The following is a 23403-nucleotide window of genomic DNA, read 5'->3' as shown; positions in this document are numbered from 1 at the left end:
TCATTTTTTTCAAAACAGTTTTACACTCGGAGACGTTTAAGGAATATAATACAATTTTAATTTTTTTGTTAGGACTTGAAGAACATATTTGTTTATTAACATTTTATAAACAAATAATGTAAAATATTATAAAAAATAAAAAAATTTAAAAACAAAAAATATATTCGAATAGTGCAATTCAAGACGAAAAAAACCCATATTTTAAATTTTAAATGCGTCAACTGGAACTCGAGAAAAAAATTTGTTAATTTAGCAGTACTAAAAAATTCAATTGTTAATAACTTTTACAAAAAATTTTTTTTTGTCTTAATATTTTTAGGGACTTTTTTTAACCATATTAAGAGTCAAAAAAAAATATTTTGGTTCAAAAAGAAAATTTTTTAGTTTTAGGTGATCCGTTTGAGAAATTCTGACCCAATTACATTAAAAATTAGATTTTAATTGCAAATGTATAAAATTTACTTACAAATTCAATGACAAATGTAAATTAATTTATTAATTAAAATTAAATTAATTCCATTTCAAATACAGGTTTGTAAAATTTCCATTTTAAAATTAATTTTATAAGTGCAAATATTTCAAATTTCCCTCTAAATTAAAATTAAGCGTTAAAAATGTATCATTTGAAAAATACAATAAAAATATCAACTTTTTTTTAATACATAAAAGAGTAAGTAATAATAAAAAATTGTTTACAGTACGTCAATTTACTGTAAAAAATCAATTATAATCCTTCAAATTAAAAAAAATACATAATTTCCAAATATGACAACGCATAAATGCATCTAATTTACATTTTTTCAAACTTGACCTAACAAAAAATTATTATTTGAATCCATTTTCCAATTTAGATATTTTTGCAAAAATTCACCAAAATTTATCAGATTGGAAACAACAATAAGTTGCCAATTTTTTTTTCTTTTGAACATGAAAATAATGTATAATAAAAAACAATTAATTCATTTCACATTAATTATTATAATCTATTAATTCTTTTAATTTGATTCAGTCAAATTCAATGCAAATGAAATAGAAATTCACTTCAATATATTAACAAAAATTTTTTAATTACTAATAAAATAAATAATTATTAATTTAATGATTCACTACCGATTCAATTACTAATTACAAATTAAATTATTCATTCAATTCAATTATTAAATTTTAAGTCAATTATTGATTAATTATTCAATTATTAATTACTAAAATACTTAATTATTCATTAAATTATTAACTAATAATTGAATTATTAACTAATAATTGAATTATTAACTAATAATTCAATTATTAATTAGCAATTGAACTAACAATCATTAATTTAGTTAATAATTAATTACTAATTCAAGTATTAACTAATATTTCAATTATAATTTAACAATACAATTGTTAACTAATAATTAAATTATTAATTAGAAATTCAATTGTTAATTATTATTACTAACACAATTATTAATTGAATTCTTAATTTCTAAATTAACTATTAGTTAGCAATTCTATTATTCATTAATCACAGCAAATAATTAATTACATAATCGTTTTTATAAATATTAATCGTCATTTTAATAAATTGTACGAAATTTCTCTTTAAAAATAAGAATCGGACAGACAGTAAAAAAAAGTTAGTCCAACTCTATATTTTCATATTTTAATAAAAAGAAGTCAGTAATTACAACAACAACAAAAACTGTTAAAAAGTGGGAATTTTTTTAATTTCATAAATTTAATCAAATTTTTTTATTTTGAACCATTGGAAATTGTGAATTTGATGATTAAGTTAAATCATCAATTATTAATAATTGATGATATAATTAATCAGTTTCGTTAATGACAAAAAATCATTACTTTTCAATAATCAAACAAAATTGTATCATTTTCTGAAACAGAAAAATCCATAAAAATTTGATTCAAAGTGGAAAAAAGTTCAATTCGTCATACTTTTTTTTAAAGAAAAATATATTAATATCGAATTGAACTTTTCTTTTATTGACTGTCCGTTTCCTTTAAAGAAAAATTCTTATAAATTAAAGTCAAGTATTGTCAAATTTTCCTTCTGTATTTCTAAATAAATAAATAAACCTTTTTTTTTGTTAGAAAATAATAACAGTATTTAAAAAGAATTTTCTTGAAATACTAGAAATTTATTTCGATTGATAAAAAATCGAAATAATAATGAAAATATGTTAAGTAATTAGTTTTAAGTGAGCACAGAAAAAAATGTATTTGACTCAAATAAGCAATTATTTAACTATTATTAAATAATTTACTTGTTAGTATTAAATATTTACTTGAATCAAAATATTTTTATTTGAATTAATAAAATTGTATTTGCTTTAAATACTGAAATTCTTGGTTCAACTTCAATTTAAATTACATAAATAAAATTTATTTAATTCAAGTAAATATTTATTTATTAATAGATATTTCGATTATTTCTATATATACTGAAATCAAAATTTATTTGATTAAAATAACCGATTACTTGTATATTATAAAATAAATATTTACTTGATTCTAATTTAATTTTATTCAAGTCAAATAAATTGTATTCTAATAAATAATTTCAGTTCAATTTTTCAAATATTTTTCAATTTTTTCAATTCAATTTCTTTATTTAATTAACTTGAATAAAAATTATTTGATTCATGGAAATATATATTTGTTAATAGAGCAGAAATCGACTATTTGACTTAAATACAATTTTTTCAGTGAAAAAATGAAAATACTTTCGATTATTTCTATCTATACTGGAAAAAAATTTTTGATTCAAATAACCAATTACTTGTCTACTATCAAATAAATATTTACTTGAATCAAGTAAATTTTTTTCAGTGTAGGTAGAAATAATCGAAAGTATTTTCATTTTTTCACTGGAAAAAATGTATTTAAGTCAAATAAGGGATTTCTGATTTGTTATCAAATAAATATTTACTTGAATCAAATAAATTTTATTTAAGCCAAATACATTTTATTTGAATCAAATAAGTTTTATTTAAATCAATTAAATTGTATTTAAATAAATAATTTCAGTTAAATTTTTAGGCATTTGAGACAAATGCCATTTAATTACTTGAAATAAAAATTATTCGCTTCAATGAAATATTTACTGGTTAGTATCGATTATTTAAATCAAATAAATTTTCTTTTAGTGTAATGAAACAAAAGACACCAAAGAGAAGAAAAAATATTTTTTTCTTGTGAAATATTCGGCCTTTCTTCGTCTGTAGTTTGTGTGTGTGACTAAACAGCTTGCGAGTTTGGTAATAATAAATTTATAGATTAGAAAAAAGAAAACAGAATTTAAGTATAGTCTCTTTAAAAATTTCACGGCTATTATTAATCATTTTGAGGCAAAAAAAAAAGAATTGCTACTGTGTGTTAGTTGTGATAATTTCGTCATAATTATCGAGAATTCCAAGCCTCTTACGACAATCAGGACAGTACCATTTACCTTTTGGCGGTACCATTATTCCCACGCATTCAAAATGAAACCACTCGATACGACAGTCACTTCCATCACAGGCAATCATTTCCGAAACCTCATCATAAGGACACTGACAATAACAATATAAATTTGTCGCACGCTCTGAATTTGATGGATGTTGATGATGTTGCTGCTGCTGCTGTAACTGTTGCTGTTGTAGTTGCTGCAACTGTAACTGTTGCTGTTGTAGTTGCTGCTGCAACTGTAGCTCCTGTTGCTGCTGCTGCAATTGTTGTTGCTGCAACTGTAGCTGTTGCTCTTTTCCCTCATTATCCGATTCCGTGTCACTACTACTCTCACCATCTTCATCCGAATCACTTCCACTTGGTTGTAATTCAATTTTTGGCTCTTCAATCTTATAATTATTCGCCGTACGCTTTAATGTTAATGTTGTACGTTCGAGAAATGGTGGCGTCACAATTCTCGGTGTCACTTGCGAAATTTGAGCTCCAATTTTACCCACCGGGGTGCTTGTTTCAATTTTTTTCCACTTTGGCAATTGCTTTTCATTTTCCTCGTCACTCGAATCGCCATAGAAACGTTTTGGTATTCGCTTTCTTTTTGACGAGCGTTTATTTTCATTTTCAATGAGTTTCGCTGTTGGGGAATTTTTCGGCGTGGAAAAATTCGATGATGTTACCGTTATTACACTTGGCGATGAACCGGGTTTATTTTGATAGAATGACTTTGGAATGTTGAGCTTAATAGACTCGACGATCTTTTTTCCTTTATCGACACGTTTTCGTTTTTTTGTTTTTATTTTTTTTTTCTGTGGTGGTAGAGATGGTGGAGATGGCAAAGACGGTAAAGATGGTACAGAAGGTAAAGATGGTGCAGAAGGTAAAGATGGTGCAGAAGGTACAAAAAGTACGGAAGGTACAGAAGGTAAAGATGATGGGGTGATGGGATTGGTTTCTAGAAGAACTCCGTTGTTTATTTGTTGATCGTCGATTGGTTTTTTGGTCTGTTTGTTCAGTTGTTGGGGATATTGATCATAGAAGTCTTCGTCTGTTTCCGATTCGTTGGTTTCGAGATCGGATTCGCGGAGTGCTTGAGGCGCCTCGCCAGGTTCGATAATTTCCTCGGTGGTACCATTTTCTTGAGTGGTGGTTTCTTTTGGTTCGATGGTTTCATTTTCCTTCCCTTTTTCCCGCTCCTTCTTTTTCTTCTTTGGGGAGTTGGTTTCGGACGCTGAACTGGAATCGGAACTTGAACTCGAACTTGAGGAACTACCGGAAGAACTGCTGCAACTGCAATTGCTGCCACAGGAACAACTGCTTGAATCTGAGTCACTGGATGAATCGCTCGACGAGGAACTGTCGGTTCTCTTGCGTTTTTTAGTTTTTATTTTCTTTTTGTTGAGAGCTTCTTGCTCGTAGCCGGTTTTTACTTCTGGCAAAACGACTTCCGGTGTTTTGCTTCTTGCTTTGTGGTGCTCGTCTTTCTCTTTTTTAGAGAAGACGGTGCAGTAGTCGTGATCGGCGAGAATGACGCTCTTGAGAAATTCGATGTCGGTGTCGGTGCCCTTGACTGGAATTGAAGTGTCCTGTATTCCTAGACTGGCGGCGTATGTTTTGAAATTGTCCCATATTCCATCCATTATTTGCGCCTCTTCTTTCTTCTCCTCCTCGTTGAGTTCGACATGAACGATGTTGTCGATTTGCGTTATTGTTTCGTGTATGACTTGATCATTCTTTGGTTCTTCCAGTAAATCGAGATTAATCGTCTCCCTAACTTTATCGTCTAAATCGCTATCACTGTCGGAGGATAGATTCAAAGGGGGTAAATCGTAGACGTCGACTTTCTTCACCGGCTCCTTTATCTCCTCCTCCTCCTCCTCCTCTTTCTTTTTACTTTCGCTGACTTGTTCGTTTTCGGGTTCAACTTGAGTTGCTTCTTTTGGTTCCTTTCCCTCGTTGACTGGTATGGTTTCCTCAATCACCGGTTGTTCTTTGTGAGTTTCTTCATGTTTGGCTAATAATTTCTTTGAGATGAATCTTTCCGCACATTCTTGGCACGCGTAGGGAAAATCGCCGGAGTGGAGTCTCTTGTGAACTTTGAGTGCGACCGCACGGGTGAAATTTAAATTGCATTCCTCGCAAATGAACGCGGTTGGTGGAATGCAAAAATGATAGACGTGGGGCCACTTTTTTTGTAGACACTTTTTACAGAGTACACTTTCGGTGCCGTGTTTCCAAAATAAATGTTTCGTTATGTCCGGTTTATTTCTGTAGGCAATGCCGCAACGATAGCAAAGATGATGGAGTTTGTGCTTCCAGACGTGATTCGAGAGTTTTTGTTGATTGCCGGTCGACTCCAAGCACACGTCACAAGTGTGATGTTTCTTTCTCAAATGAACCATTAGACGAAAAGCAGAGGGGATATTGTTTAACGGACACAGACAACATCGATATTTGACATTATCATTTGGTGAATAAACACCGGGACACAAATGACAAAGAAGTTCGCTGTAATTATAAAACGATGATTTGCACATTATACAAATGAGAATTGTCTTCTGGTGCATTTTCCGATTGTGGAGATAAATGTCCTTGTGTAGGAGCGAATAATGCCGGCAATGAAAACACTCGTAAGTTCTTGGACTCGGAATATTGTAGGTTCCCTTCTCGGAATTATAGGAATCAAAATTGAAACACTGCGTCTCGAGGTCGTTTAATGATTTTTTGATTTTTGAAATGACTTGCTCGCAATTTAGAATCACTGCCGGATGTTGAGGTTGAAAACGATGTTCACTCAGTAAATGGAGACCGAGTTGTTTTCCATTGACGGCAATTTGACGCGCGTGATTACAATAAACGCAAAAACAACTCGCCGCATCGATGCACTTTCGTAAAAGATCTTGTGGATTCATATTATCGGGTATATCCTCAACGTTTAATTCAATAAACGGAAGATCCTCACTGGCAAGAATGATACCATCATTCTCTTGTTTCTCTTCAACTTGTTCTTTCAGAAAATTATCATCAATTTTTTCTTCTTCCTCCTCCTCCTCCTGCTCCTGCTCCCCTTCGTCGTCCTTTGCAATTAAATCTTGATCCTCGGCGCTATTATCAACAACCGCAAGTTTCTCACTATCCGAATCACTGTCACATTCATTGAGATGAAAACTTTCAGGACTGTCTCTACCTCTCTCGGAACTTTTCTCCTCAGACGCGGAAGATTCACGATTATTATTCTCCTCGGACTCGGGATTTAAACTATTCTCAACATTTCGAGGGGCAATCGAAAATTGAGAATTTTTATTTGTGCAGATCTTTATAACTAGACTTCTATCAGTTTTTGTGACTGTATTAAATGATTGATAATCAACAGTGTCCATTGTTTTGGGCACTTCTACATCTATTTCTTCTTCTTCTTCTTCTTCTTCTTCTTCTTCTTCTACTTCCGGTTCTGCTTCTTCTTCTTCATCTTCCTCCTCCTCCTCTTCTTCTTCTTCTTCTTCTTCTTCTTTTTCGGGTTTTGATTGATGAGGACTAAGAAGAGATTTATTCGAGACTGGACTATTGGATGGTGAATTAATTTCTAGATTGTTCTGTGTTTCGTTTTCGTGACATTTTTCTTCATTAATATCTGAATGGGGACTCAATCTCACATCATCTTCATTTTTTGGATTTGATGATTTAATTTCGTCCTCTTTATTTTCATCGCTAATTGAATTTATTGTTTCGTTTAATGAAACACTTTTGGATGTATCATTATCATTTGTTTCTTCTTGATTTTGTTGTTCCTCGTCATCTTCTTTGGAGATTTGGGATTTTTCACTGATACCAACACGCGATACTTCCATTATTGTTTCTGTATAACTGTCGTATGTTTTCTGAAGATTTTCAGAAGAAGGTTCTTCGGAAACGTTTTGTTTCTCTTCAGCGACAATTTTTTTCTCCTCCTTTTCGTTGCTATCCGATTCGTCGACATACCTGAAAAACAAAAATTAGTTAAATAAATTTTATTTATTATAAATATTTAAGTATTAACTATATTGTATGTATAGAAATAAATTTTTCAATTATTTAATTTTTTTTATCAGTAAAATTTTAAAGAAAATTTATAATTTACAAAAAAATATAAATTATAAAAAATAATGTTTTTAATTTCATGGTTTTAGTATATAATAAAAAAATATTAAAATTATAAATAAATAAAATTAACAATATATAAGTTAAAAAAATATAATAAATGTATTTAAAAATAAATGATAAAATAAAAAAAAATGTATTACGCATATTCTTTTGCAGTGAATCATTGTTTTGTTTCTATTAAATCGTTCCCGCATGAAACAAGTATATTCCACTGTTACTTTATTAGTTTCTACAGGGAAAGTTTTAAAACTTTTTCAAATTATGGACAGTTGTTATGGCAACATCCTCTACCTCTTATATTTCGTTTCTACGGAAACAGTTGTCAAGACAACTGGGTCTAATTTAAAAATCAAATATAAAAATTAAATGGTTGACGAAATATTTTTTATTAAAAATATTTTGATTTTAACGTTCAGAACTTTACGATGATTATTCATTATTCATTATTAAATATTAAATTAATATTCTCCGAGAAATCAATTTTCTTTTAAAATTCTAATGAAATTTATTAGCAAATCATGTGCCTGAAGTTGCCATCGATGCTCAGCATCGAAAATTTTTTTTCATCAGACCATAAATGTTTTTGCATTTTCTTACTCAAGTAGGTACCCAATAAATACCAACTAAGTTTCATCCCATTATCGATAGGGGAAAGTTGTCAAATCAACCCCTAAATTTAAAACAATTAAAAAAAATAGGAAAAAATTGTTATTTACACGGAAAAAAAATCAGCCTAATAATGCATGGAGTCTATTGGTTCGATTTTTACATGAGCCCATTTTGCAAATATCACACAGGAGTTTACTAAAAATGCATGGCTTTTGTGACTTTTGCCACAGCACCATGCGAAAATAGGATGGATTCCAAGCTAATCACGCATGGTAGTGTGCGTGCAATATACACAACAGACGCTCATGTGTTTTTAGCCTAGTATTTTTTTCCGTGTATAAACCAATAACGAGACCAAAAATTTTATTGCATAAAATTCATTCACTCGATGCCCAATGAATACAAAAAAATTTTCACCCCCATGTCGATAGGGGAAAGTTCTCATTTTCAACCCTTAAAATTAAAAAAATTAGAAAAAAATTTATTAAAATTGCAGTTATCCTTTGACCAGGGATTTTTTTTTTGTTTATTGCTTCTACATACTCCACTAATAAGTAAAAAGAATTTCACGAAAATCGCCGTCCGGAAAACTTGATTTTTCTGCCCGTAAAAATAAAGAAATTAAGAAAAAATACGTAAAAAAATTGTAAAAACTGCAAATGTCTTTTGACCAAGGATTTTCTTTTTGTTTCTTACTTCTACATATTCCCCTAATGTATGTACACAATTTCAAAAAAATCGTCGCCCGGAAACCTTGACTTTTTTGCCCGTAAAGACAAAAAATTAAGAAAAAATAGGTAAAAAAATTGTAAAAACTGCAAATGTCTTTTGACCAGAGATTTTCTTTTTGTTTCTTACTTCTACATATTCCCCTAATGTATCTACACAATTTCAAAAAAATCGTCGCCCGGAAACCGTGACTTTTTTGCCCGTAAAAATAAAGAAATTAAGAAAAAATACGTAAAAAAATTGTAAAAATTACAGTTATCTTTTGACCAAGGATTTTCATTTTGTTTCGTACTTCTACATATTCTCCTAATGTAGGGGAGAGTGGGGCAAAATGGGGTAGGCGGGTCAAATGGGGTACCTCTGTTTTTCCATGATAGATACTTTTAATTTTTTTATCCTGGACATATATCATTCATGTTGATAAGAAACTGTTATTAATTATAAAGACACTCGAAAGAAAATTTTATTTTGAAAGTTATACAACTTTTAAGTTTTAAGCAAAAAAAATATGAATTTTTTTCAAAATTAAAGTGCTTACAAAACTTTTTGGGATAATGCATTTAATTTGGCAAGTGTGGGATCTTTTTCAGTACTTATTCTAGAGTAATTTCCAATAGAATAGATTGTTTAATTGTTTACAATAACTTGGAAATATTGCATTCTGTTTTAATATGCAGTGTGGGGCAGAATGGGGTACCTAAGTGTGGGGTATGTCGGAAGCTACGCCGTTTCATTAAAACTATTTAAAAACATTATATTATGCATATTTAAAAGTTTCCTGCAAAAGAATCGATATTTTTGTTTCGAAGCATTTATACTATCGATGTTTAATAATCGATATTTTGCAATATCCATGTTTTTTTGTTAAATTCTAATAAATATTACTTGTTTTTTCATAGTAATAAAGAATCCTACTTTTTGTTCTTATTTATAATCTCATACAACAAGAATTTAATGAATTTTGAAAAAATATTCAATGTTTTGTATAGTTATTTGTATTTGTTATTTGTATTTGTTTTGTATAGTTATTTCCCATTTTGCCCCACGGGTGGGGCAAAATGGGATTTTAGCACTTTCTCAGAAAATACGATATAAGTTCTTTCAAAAATTTTTTTCTCCGCTATTATCATAATTTCCTCAAAGCTAAGTGTACTAAGAAGAATTCTGAAGTTTAGCTGAATCGATTTATTCGTTTGGTTCTCTGTAAACAGCCAATTTCAAAAAGGTACCCCATTTTGCCCCACTCTCCCACTACCTTGACTTTTTTGCCCCTAAAAATAAAGAAATTAAGAAAAAATACGTAAAAAAATTGTAAAAACTGCAAATGTCTTTTGACCAAGGATTAAATTAAATTAAATTAGAAATAGAGTTAAAAAAAACTCCTATCTAATAATGAGACTTGTAGAGGGTTAAGTGCCATATATAATTTATCGTAAGTGCGCGCCAAATTTTATAACTGCGGTATAAAGAGAAATATATTCATTTCGGTTATTGATTTCCAAATTAATACTTTCTCACAAAAATATTTAATTTTGTAAAAGTTTTGTTACAAAGAGTTTTCTGAGAAATGATGTAATTGTGTTACCAAAAAGGTACTTTAAACCTTTGCTTCTATTAAATTTTAACTACTTGAAAAACAACTGTGGTACAAAGAAAGTTATAAAAGAATAAAAATAATGTTAAAATAAAAATAATGTTAAATAATGTTAATGTTAATGTTAATGTTAATATTAAATAATGTTAATGTTAATGTTAAATAATGTTAATGTTAATGTTAAATAATGTTAAAAATGAAACTTTAACGTTATTAAAAATCAAGTTTTAATTTAACTGACATGCATTAAATTGAATTAACTTGAACCAATACTTAAAACTGTGATACAAAAAAATGCATTATATTTACTTAATCTATTGTTTTAAACCATATATTTTATTACAGAATCATTGAACATTTTCGAAAGAGTGTTGTTTTATAGCGTTTTCAACGATCTGTTCAAACTTTAATGCAAAAAATAAGGTTTCTACATATGCCTTCATTGTTATCAAATTTTTATTTTCTTGAAAAGAAAATACGTTTCTATGTTACAAATATTTTTTTTCCAAATGCGCACTAAATTTTAAAACTGATATAAAGGGTTTATCACATTTATTTTGATTATTAATTTTACATTTTATGCCTTCTTGCTAAACCATTTAATGTTATAAAAGAGTTGTAACAAAGAGTTACATTAGAACTGATGTTGTTATGTTAACAAAAACGGAAGTATATACCTTTACTTCTATTAAATTATGTCATTTTTGAAAAACAACTGTGATACAAAGAAAATTATTCTATTTATTACTTCAAATTGAAATTTTTATACCATTTTATCTATTTATTATTTTGAAAAGTGTTGTTACATTACGAATTGTTATAAATGTAATGCCGAAAATCAAAGAAAATACCACCATTGGTATTAAACTTTAACGTTTGTAAAAAACAAGTCTAATTCCATCGAAATGGATTAAATTATGCCAACCTGAACCAATGCCAAAAACCCCAAAAACTGTATTTTATTTACTTCAATCTATTATTTTTCAAGATCATAATTTTGAAAATCTATTTATCATATTTAAAAGTGTTATATCACAAAATTTTCAACGATTTTGTTAATTTGTAATGCAAAGACTACCGCTATTATAAAATTACGATTATATTAAACTTCTTTTTTAAAAGGAAATATGAACATAATATTTAATGACAAACGATTTTATCTAAACGTGCGCTAAAGTTGAAGTCTTCGATACAAGGAGAATTGTCACATTTATTTTGATTATTAATTTTACATTTTATGCCTTCTTGCCAAAACATTTAATGTTATAAAAGAGTTGTAACAAAGAGTTACCTTAGAACTGATGTTGTTATGTTAACAAAAACGGAAGTATATACCTTTACTTCTACTAAATTATGTCATTTTTGAAAAACAACTGTGATACAAAGAAAATTATTCTATTTATTACTTCAAATTGTAATTTTTACACCAATTTATCTATTTATTATTTTGAAAAGTGTTGTTACATTACGAATTGTTATAAATGTAAAACCGAAAATGAAATTTCAATCTTACAACTGTTGGTATAATGGTATGGAAATACCATGGTATGGGAAAAACAAGTCTAATAAAATCAAAACGACTTAAATATTGCAATACACTGCAAAAACAAGTGTCTCATTTTGAGACGTTTTGTCCCATATTTGAAACACATAAGATGTCTTAGTCCACATATTTGAAACAGATATGTGTCTCATTTTAAGACGTTTCAAAGTGTCTTACACATTTAGCAATGCATTTTGAGACACGAAATGTGTTTCGAGTATCAGTCTCACACTAAGAAGACGTTTTACGTGTCTTATACGCATTGAATTACCTTTAATGTCTTAAAATGAGACACGAGATGAAATTAAATGTCTCACTATAAGACAGATTTTGTATCTCAATAGTTTAAACACTTGAAACAACTCATTTTAAGACACGAGTGAGATACCAGTTTTTGCAGTGTATGAACCAATGCTAAGAACTGTGATATAAAAATTGTATTTTATTTACTTTAATCTATTATTTATAAACCTCGTATTTTATTACAAAATCATCAAACTTTTTCAAAAGAGTGTTGTTTTCTAGCGTTTTCAAAGATCTGTTCAAAATTCAATGCAGAGAATAAGGTTTCTATATACCTTCAATGTTATCAAAATTTATTTTCTTGAAAAAAATTCGTTTTAAGAGACATGTACTAATTACTGCAAATGTTTACTAAAGCCCAAAATGAAAATAAAAGTTTTATATTCTCATTGATTTCTAATTTTTTTACTTCATACTTTTATTAAAACCATTCAATTTTGTAACAGAGATACTACTAACTAAGGAGAAAAAAATCAAACAAACTATCCTGCGTCAATTTTGATAATTAAAAAACAAAAAGTTTTTCATATCATCAAATAATGATAAATTTACAAAATATAATTTTTTTACTTTGGGGCCGTACACATAATACGTCACGCGGCTAGGGGGAGGGAGGGGGTCTGAGAATTGTGACTAAGTGTGACATGGGGGAGGGGGGGGTGAACTCATGTGTTACGTCACAATCTTTTAAATTCAAAGATTATAAGAAATTATATGTGACAATGTCACTTTTTCTAAATAAAACAAGTTAAAAATGCTCTAAACTATTTAATATCTATTATATGTACCTGTTTAACATCTATTGGTATATTATTTATAATATGATAAGTAATATATTCTCTTAATTTGAATCAGTTAAAAATCATGGTTTAAACTGGCAATCAGCAGTTACTGTCTTTTTGTATCTGAATCAGTTAAAAATAACTGAAAAATTATCCACAAAACACCGAAACTTTTCTAAATATATGTATATTAAAGATTTGCTTGCATACTTCGAAAAGTTTACTAGCAATTAGTTTATTTAAAATTGTGTGAAGATTTAAATTTCTCACTCCAATAAATGTTTATCGTCAAATTTTCTTAAAAATATAGCTTGAAACTTTCCTGAACATTTAATTACACTTTTGACTATACTTTCGTAAAAATTTTGCTGAAAATTTAAGTTAAATTTTCAGGAAAGTTTCGCGCTAAACAATTATTGAAGTGGGATATTTAAATCTTTATACAATTTTCACTAAACATTGCATTTAAATATTTCGAAGCTTGCCTTCAATAAATTGTTAGGAAAGTTTCGGTGCTATGTAGGTAGTTAAACGTGACTAATAATTGAATCAATCCAAAAAAATTTTATTGAAACATCAGTTATTTTTAACTAATTGTCAGAAAAAAATATAACTATTTGAATTAGTGACTGATTTCTTGCTTCTAAATAAGTTATTTCTAACTGATTCAATAATTTAGAGTGTTGTATATAATATATAATGTCCAATGTATAAAATTTACAGTGAAATTTACGTGTGTGACGTGACGTAGGGGGAGGGAGGGGTTCAAGGTTTGTGACGAAGTGTGACATAGGGGGAGGGAGGGGTCAAAAATGGTCAAAAATCGCGTGACGTATTATGTGTACGGCCCCTTTCAAGTAATTTTTTACAGATTAAAAAGCAAACAAAGCAGCGATTTTTCTACAATTATGTAGATATATTAGGGTAATGTCTAGAAGTAATAACCAAAAAGAAAATCTCCGGTAAAAAGATAATTGTAATTTCTACAATTATTTTTTTAATTTTTTTAAAAATTTTATTAAATTCTACAGGCAAAAAAGTCAAAGTTTCCAGGCGACGATTTATTAAAAATTGTTAATATATATTAGGGGAATGTGTAGAAGTAATAAACATAAAGAAAATCCCTGGTCAAAAGATAACTGTAATTTTCACAAATTTTTTTCTAATTTTTTTTCAATTTTTTAATCTTTACGGACAGAAAAATCAAGTTTTCCGGACGGCGATTATTCTGAAATTATTTTTACTTATTAGTGGACTATGTAGAAGCAATTAACGAAAAGAAAATCCCTGGTCAAAAGATAACTGTAATTTTCACAAATTTTTTTCTAATTTTTTTCAATTTTTAATTTTTACGGGCAGAAAAATCAAGTTTTCCGGACGGCGATTTTTCTGAAATTATTTTTACTTATTAGTGGACTATGTAGAAGCAATTAAAAAAAAGAAAATCCCTGGTCAAAAGATAACTGTAATTTTCACAAATTGTTTTCTAAGTTTTTTCAATTTTTTAATTTTTACGGGCAGAAAAATCAAGTTTTCCGGACGGCGATTTTTGTGAAATTCTTTTTACTTATTAGTGGAGTATGTAGAAGCAAATAAACAAAAAAAAATCCCTGGTCAAAGGATAACTGCAATTTTAATAAATTGTTTTCTATTTTTTTTTTTTTTATTTTTTTAATTTTAAGGGTTGAAAATGACAACTTTCCCCTATCGACATGGGGGTGAAAATTTTTTTGTATTCATTGGGCATCGAGTGAATGAATTTTATGCAATAAAATTTTTGGTCTCGTTATTGGTTTATAAATAACACTCTTTGTCCAACGCCTGCAGTGGAATTGAACTATTGTACGCTAGGCACCAGTGGAGGAAAGTGCTACTTTCCTCCACTGGTGGTTGGCCAGTGGAGGAAAGTACTACTTTCCTCGACTGGTGGTTTGGCCAGTGGAGAAATGAGTTTAATGACTGGAAGAAAAATAGAATTATTTGTGTTTTCCTTTTAAATTGTTAATATTAATGTAACTTACGTAACTAACCTAAGGGTATGACTTACATAGTTTACGCAAGGTACGCAATTTACGTAAGTAACGTAACATACCCAAATACGTAAGTTATGTTCTTACGTAAAATACGTAAGTTATCTTCTTGCGTAAATCACGTGAGTTTGTATTCTTACGTAATTTACGTAAATTATGTTCTTACGTAACAATAACCAAATCATAAAGAGTTTTTTCGCTTTGAATTATTAAAAATGTAATACATTAGTGAGTTACACATTTTGAAATATTAATTATAAACATTGTTATAACCACAAAAATCTTATAAATAAAAATTGAGTTAAATAAAATAAGTTTTGCAGTTGTTGGACAAAGTATCGTGTACAATTCGTGGAGAAAAACGATTTTCGCTCGCTTGATTGCTGCACTCGCTACGCTCGAGCAGCAAACTTCAGCTCGCGAGAAATCGCCCTTTTTCTCCACTCGTTGCACAATATACTATTTCCTATTTTTTTTTAATTGTTTTAAATTTAGGGGTTGATTTGACAACTTTCCCCTATCGATAATGGGATGAAACTTAGTTGGTATTTATTGGGTGCCTACTTGAGTAAGAAAATGCAAAAAAATTTATGGTCTGATGAAAAAAAATTTTCGATGCTGAGCATCGATGGCAACTTCAGGCACATAGCAAATCCAATTATTTTCAATTGAAGTAAGTTTAAAAAATTGAATTAAAAGTTCTCAAAAATCTATTTTTTTACGAATTTAGAAAAAAACTAGCAGAACAAGAGCGTGAAATTTTGCGGTCTATAGTTAGTTACAAAACATTACTTTTTCAAATTTAATGAAAATTTAAAACTTTTTAAAAAATACAAATTTTTGAAGTATAATTTTAATTCCTTAAAAAAACGATTATATATTTCAAAATAATTAAATTAATTCTTTAGCAAATATAAAATTTATTTGAATGAAATTTGACAAATCTTTTAATTATTTCAATTTTTAAAATTATTTTCGAGGCTTGAATTATCTTCAAAAAAAATTTTAATTACAATTCTCTAAAAGTGCGATTCCATGGGGGGAGATTTTAGTTTTTTCGGAGTAAATAAACCAATTGCATTAAAACTTAGGAATTTTAATCTACACTCAAAAGAAATATTTCCACCAAATATTACGTCAAAATATTCAGTAGTTTTTGAGATGTCAAAATTTTGGAAAAATTTTGAAATCTTTATATCTCCTTTCCATCTTAACCAAATCACTTAATTCTTTTTGGAAAAAATTCAGCATAAAAAAACGAAAAAATTTTTATATTATATGTTTATTCACAATTTTTATAAACAAAAAAGTTATTAAATAATAATTGAATAACTTTTGAATAGCCTGACGAAATTGAATGAATCAAACACTAAAATAATCTTATCTTTGATTTCTTTAAGATTTAAAATTGAATTATTTCTTAAAATTTCTCTTACAAAATTGTTTTTCAAAATTTTAAAGTGAAATTTTAAAAACCTCATTTTTTCGGAATATTTTTAATAAAATATTTCAAAATTCATTAATTTTTCTTGAATAAATATTTAAATATTTATTGTTTTTTATTTTTTGGCCCACCAGGAATAAAAATTTCAAAAAAATACTTTCAATGTAAATCCTTTTGAAATTTAATTATTTCCATAAATTATTTTTTAATAATTTCCATCATAAATTAGAACTGGGGTCATTCACTTATTACGTGATATTATTTTAGACCCCCTCCCCCCCTGTGTGATACTTTTTCTATAGTTTAGTAGAGAAAATTTGTTAAAGCGTAATACTTTGCTTACCCCCCTCCCACCCCTAAATGTATCTAGTAATATGTGATGGCCCCAACTGCAATTTTTGAAAATGCTAATTAAATTCTTTTGAAGAATTGTTTTGAAATTATTTTAAATAATGGCGTTTCTTTAATAATTTTAGTTGAAAATTTTGAAAAGTTACTGCATTTTATGAAGAAAATCATTCAAGTTTTTAAAATTATCTTGTCTGTTAATAATTATAATGAAAAATTTTATTATTGAATTTTGTTTAAATTGAATTGGAAATAATTGAATTTCTGCAAAGAATTTTAATATTTATAAAAATAATTGAATTCTTCCGAAAAAATGTGAACATTTAGAAAAATAATTGAATTTTTGACAGGAATTTTATTAAAATTTTTAAAAATAATAAACTGTAATAATTAAATAGCAAAATTAGTTAATATAAGTGAATTTTTTTTAATTTTGAAGCTGAAATTATTCAAAAATTGAAATTTATATAAAAAAAGAAAATATTTTGCAATTTGCATAATAATATTAAATGGAATCTCATGTTTCGCGTGTGTAATTTCTAAATTAAATTTTTAATTTCATTAATTTTTGTTGAATAAATATTTGAATACTTATTGTTATTTTTTTGTCCAGCAGGAATTAAAATTTTAAAGTACTTTTGTACGAAAGGGTTTATTTGAAACCCGTTTATGTTCAAATAAATAAAAATACTTTGAATGTAAAACCTTTTGAAATGGTAATTAAAACTAAAACTGCAATTTTTGAAATATTTTCTAAAATTTGAACTGAAATTTAAAATTTTTTTTTTATTTTTGTAGTAATTCTACAAATTTGATATTTTTCCAGTACTTTTTTCTTTCCCTTAACTGTGGCAATCCTCACGAATGTTGAGGTTGAGAGAAAAATGTATTGTGTAATAATTTTGAATATAACTTTTAAAATTAACATTTTTTCTGTGAATATTATTATTTCAGTTGGTTTCTTTTTCTGTTTTGAAATCTATATTTTATGTACAATTACATCACTGGCCATGAATAAACTGATTTCCAACGATGTAAAAATACAGAAAATCGTTTAAGAACGAAGATAATATACTGCGTTTGATAAAAATAAAAATAAAAATAAACTGAAAATGAACTAAAAAAAAGTCACCTTGAAACTTCCATTATCGTCTCGGCCACAGTATCTCTCGTTGAATTCGCCGGCACTTCCGTTTTATTCAACACATCATCTCTCCTAATTTCTCGATTTTGACTCTCCTTCATTAACTTAACACTAGTTTTCTTAATCTCAATGTCAACTTTCTTATTTTGAAAGTGATTCACTAAAGTTTCCGTCACATTCGTTATCCTATTGATTCGCATTTGTTTTTTCGTCGCACCCTTGCCGGACAATTTATTCTTGCACGAGGAAATTAATTCATCCGGACTGCCAGGCGTTAGGCTCACTTCACTATCGGAACCTGGTGCTAAACCACAAGTCGTCATATGATTACCATCGACTTGACGACATATTGAACACACATTCTTTGTCACTTGCACCTTTTGCGGTGATGTGCAAAAATGATTATAAAAATTGTCCTTTTCAGTGAAAACCTTTTCACAACTACAACAAATCAGATAACATGAGCCTTTGAAAATTTGATAAAATTCCTCAACAGACGTGAATGATGTATCGGGAATACTGTGATTTTTCATTAAATGATGTGAAAGTCTCTCGGCATGATCAAACAGTCCAAGGCAAAATAAACATAAATGTCGTTGATGTATTTCCTTGACGTGTAGATAAAGATTCCAATTTTCAAAATAAGTTCCACATGCCGAGCAAAGATAGACTTTTCGTTGTATTTTAAATTTATTTGATGGCAAATCGGAGGTACTTGCGATTCCCTGCAATGGAATCATTGTCGTTGAACAACTGCAGGACTGTTTTTTGGCTAAGAAATTTTGATTACCCGAATGGCACTTGAAGCAAGCAATTGATTTTTGGGAATTTGTATTTTTATTACTTCGTGAATTTAAGGACGACTCTGAATTATTATGTGAATTGTATGATAAATGTTCTAAATTTAGTGATGGTTGTAAACCCAAATATTGAGCGTACTCATTCACTTTGCCCGTTTTTTCTTTCGTTTTCTTTGAATGCTGATGATGATGATAATAATTTGGATGATGGTGATAATTCTTCTGACTAAAGGATTTTTTCACTGTATTTTGATTCTCTTGCGTTTGTGCGAGAATACGTTTCTTGAAGCCTTTAAAAATTTTTGCATTCAAATCGGAATTCTTCGGAATTGAATCTTGAGGACAATTTGTATGGCACTGATCGTCACCGTCTGAATACGAATTTCTATTATTAAAATGCGTTATTGTATCGTCAATTGTTGAATTTTTGTATTCCAAGTCGTCCAAAGCCGGCCAATTGTCCATAACTCGACTCTCGGTGTCTTCATCTTCCATAATATCGGCCACTGCCTCAGCAGCGTCACCTAAAAATACACGAAAAATTGTATAGTTACTTTAATTACTCTTACTTATTCATTTATTTAATAATTTAATAAATTTATAAATAAAGAAAATATTTTTATTCTTCAATAAATTTTTCAACAATTCCTAAAGATTTCAACTTTCAAACCAACGGCGATTTTATTTATATTTCGTTAAAATTCAAATTTTGTTAGAAAACTTTTTTTAATTCAAACTATTGAATTTCATTTTTTTTTTTTTAATTCCAGTCGTAATTTTTAAAAATACATATTTAAATAGAAAAAAATTCTGTTTCCTTTGAGCGTTCAAAACTTTAAGAAAAAGATTCAATTTTCCTTCTTTACATTCTTATTTCAATTTTTAAAAAAATGTATCAACATAATTATTAATTCAGTACTGAATTAAATTTTTAATTCACACAAAAAAAGAGAAAAATTTAAACACTGATTAAATGGAAAATTAGATTAGAATTCGTTAATGTTTCAAGTATTCTTGGTAATTTTGTAACATTACGCAATTGTAGAATTAGAATCGTTGTGTAATTTAGTTTAATTAAGTTCATTGACAATTTTTAAAGGATTTTCTATCTAAACGAACAGTATTTTTAGCATTCAATGAACAGGAATTGTCTAATAATTCGTATTCAGATTTTTATTGTTTCCAATTTGTTTCTTAATTATGAAAAAAGAAATAAAAAAATATAATAATAAAAATAGATAAAAATAAAAATAGATTCAAATGAACGAAATATTTTTTGTTAAAAATATTTTCATAGATTATTGATTACAATTCAAATTAAAAACTCGAATTTTACATTTAGAAACATTATAATTAATTTTCTTAATAGTGACGCAAAATTATAGTAATAAAAATTTAATTTGAAGAAGAAATAAATAAATTTCGTTCATTTGAACGTTCAAAACTTTAACCTCCTAAATTCTGAATATTCAATATTGTTAATTAAATTGAAATTAACTAATTGTATTTATTAATAAATTCTAGATTAATTTAGTAAATCTATATATTTAAATATTTACTTTTTTAAAACAAGACTGTTTCAATTTTAAAATTAATGTACTAAAAATCATTGAATTCTTGCAAAGTTTTTAACAAAAAGACAATTTTCATATAATTCTATTCAAGAATTCAATTATTTTCATAGATAATGAAATTCCTATAAAGTATTTATAAAAAAATTTGAAAATAATTGAATTAATTTCAAGAATTTTATCAACATTTTTTTCAATAATTGAACTCTTTCGAGAAAATGTAATTAAAATTGTATTGGAAATAATTTAATTCTTGGCAAGATTTTTATTAAAATTCTATTGCTTTGAAGAATTTATATATTTCAATTTTCTTGAAAATAATGAAGTTTCTTTTAATAATTTTTACTGAAAATTTTAAAAGCAATTGAATTTTATGAAGATTTTTTTTTAAGTTTTTAAACAAATTGTATTTATTAATTATTAATTGTAATTAATAATTTTCCTATTAAATTATATTAAAATTATGTATTCATAGAAAATTATATTTTTTTAAACAATTTTATTAGAGTTTTTGTAAATAATTACATTTTTTGAAGAATTTCATTAAGTTTCGTAAAAATAATGTAATTTTTTAAAATAATTTTAATTAAAAATTTTGAAAATAATTCAAATTTACATAGAATTTTATTAAAAACTTTTAAGAACAATTGAATTGTTTAGAAAAATTTTATTACAATTTTTAAAAATAATTGTACCTGTTAGAGAAATTTTATTAAAATTATCTTGAATATAATTGATTTTTTTTCTTAGAAATTTTATTATTATTGTATTGAAAATAATTGAATTTAAATAAATATTTTTAAAAACAATTGTATTCTTTTGAGAAATTTTATTAAAATTATATTTATTGAAAATAATAATTGAATTTCTTTGTAGAATTTTATTATTTATAAAAATATTTTAATTCTTGCGAAGAATTTTCTTATTTATAATTATATGAAAATAATTGAATTCTTTCGAAGAATTTTATCTGAATTTTTGAAAATAATTGACTTTTTTGAAGAAATTTTATTTAAAAATTTTGAAAATAATGTTTTTTTAAAAAGAATTTCATCAAAATTTTGGAAAAAATTTTAGATTTAGTAAATTTAGATAAAATATTTACTTTTTTAAAAGAAGACTTAATTGCATGATTTTTACACACAAAATAATTGTATAATGGATAAAATAATTATGAAAGTATGAAATTATTTGTATAGAGTAAAAAACACGATTGTAATGAATTCCTGACTTAACATTTCAAGAGGTTATTTCCATTTTAAGTTACAACATTTGTTCTAAAGAGATTCGAGAAAACTTTCAAGAGAGATAAATCCCTGACAATGAGAAAAATTTTCGTCTACTTTGCTTGAGAGTTTAAATAACAAAGAGATGAATGCATTTAATGTATGTGTGCATATAATCTTCTCTGTGTCATAAAATTTAATTTTATAAATCACATAATCTCGTAACATACATTTGTAATTTAAAACGAAAGGAAAATACAGAGCCAACTATATTTATTACTTATCTGCTCACAAAATTAAAAAAATAAAATAATTTTTTTTTTAAAGTAAAAAAAGAAAATAATATTAAAAATTTTAAGATCGAGATGAATGTAAAATACGTTGTTCGTTACACTTTCAATTAATCGAATATTTAAACTGAATATGAAATTATACGAAATGTATCAAATTTATAATATTTATCAATAAAGGCCTTCAAATTCTAGGAATGCGACAATCTTGAAATAGAAAAAAAAACGATGAGATAAATGTGAAAAAGATTAAAATCTTTCGGCTTTTTCGGAAGATGAAAAAAAATGTGGTGCTTTTCGATTAATAAATAAAAAAAAGTTGACTATAACTGCGCAAAAAATGAAGGCAAATTCCTAATATAATTACATGATTTTATATCACCAGGTCGTAAATTGCAAGAGTGGAAAAGCGTTAAAAAAATGTTAAAAAAACAGCGAAAAGAAAACTTACGAATTGTGCGTAAAGTTAATTTTCACGAAACCAAGATGAATATTGGAAAAGCATTTAAAAAAACAAAAAAAAATTGACGAGGAAAATAGAAAAATCTCATTCAAAGGTCCGGATGACTCCGGGATACGTGTAAAAACGTGGGTACCGTACCTTTCGACGAAATCTGAATTTCGTTATCTTGTAATCAATTTCCACCAGATTTTGAAATAAACTTTACGAAGATGCTGGGTAAAAACTTGCACTCTCGACGAATAACAACTGCAAACTGATCCCCCGACTGCCTCGTCGCGATCCGCGCCGAAAAGGTTAATAAAATGGCGTCATTTGAAGAGTTACGGTCTCGGTCTCTTGTTCACTCTTGTTCCCCGAGAGAGTGATGCCACCCTTTGTCATTTTCATGTTATATAGCCGCGAAATAGGTTAGGCCTGAAGTCGCGACTAAACAAACAATTTATATAATTTCTTTGACAAATTCGTTTTTAGAACAATTAAAATGAAAAATACAGTGTCGAGCAAACATCCGCAAATTCACCAATTTTTATATAGAATATATGTAAAAACTTGAAATGCGAATAATGCATGTAATAGTAGTCTCTCTTCAATTTCCAACACAACTTATTAATGACACCTTATGTCTGATGGTTTCTTTGTAAATCATCATTTTTACTCTCTAGAAAAACATTTGCATTCTTATTTTGTTAATCATTTTAAACTTAATAGAATTTCTTTCGAAATTTAGTAAATTTCTCATGAAAATAAAGGATTTTTATTAAAAAAAATCGTCTGGAAAACTACAAAAATTTGTTGAGCGTTGCATCATCATGGCCTTAAGCTCCGTTCATCTACTTTTAGCTTTTTATGAAAATAAAAATTAAGCGTACATTTTCATTGGTGGAACATAATCAAGAATTAGAAATATGACATTATTATATCGATCCGTTTATTTTTTTCCATAAAT

General features: G+C 27.4%; 1 protein-coding gene across 1 annotated transcript; it reads right to left on the bottom strand.

Annotated features, from left to right (window-relative positions):
- Positions 1–2943: 2943 nt before the first annotated feature.
- LOC122504073 lies at positions 2944–23203 on the bottom strand. Its single transcript, XM_043614964.1, has 3 exons — positions 22596–23203; positions 18096–19431; positions 2944–7419 (listed from the first exon to the last, which is right to left on the bottom strand). Exons 2-3 carry the CDS (start codon positions 19400–19402, stop codon positions 3366–3368), a joined length of 5361 nt encoding a protein of 1786 aa, XP_043470899.1. The 5' UTR covers positions 19403–19431; positions 22596–23203; the 3' UTR covers positions 2944–3365.
- Positions 23204–23403: the final 200 nt, after the last annotated feature.

This window comes from Leptopilina heterotoma, unplaced genomic scaffold, assembly GCF_015476425.1.
Source record: "Leptopilina heterotoma isolate Lh14 unplaced genomic scaffold, ASM1547642v1 Lhet_278, whole genome shotgun sequence".
NCBI classification, from domain to species: Eukaryota; Metazoa; Arthropoda; class Insecta; order Hymenoptera; family Figitidae; genus Leptopilina; species Leptopilina heterotoma.
The sequence above is the reverse complement of the archived record's forward strand: the minus strand, read 5'-3'. Positions and strand labels throughout refer to the sequence as shown.

What these genes read in the sequence shown, in the direction of transcription:
- LOC122504073 (XM_043614964.1), bottom strand. Translation starts at nt 19,402, where the DNA reads ATGGAAGATGAAGACACCGAGAGTCGAGTTATGGACAATTGGCCGGCT. An exon ending in ACGATAATGGAAGTTTCAAG is followed by an intron (nt 7,420 to 18,095) that starts GTGACTTTTTTT and finishes TTTGTTTTTCAG; the next exon opens with GTATGTCGACGAATCGGATA.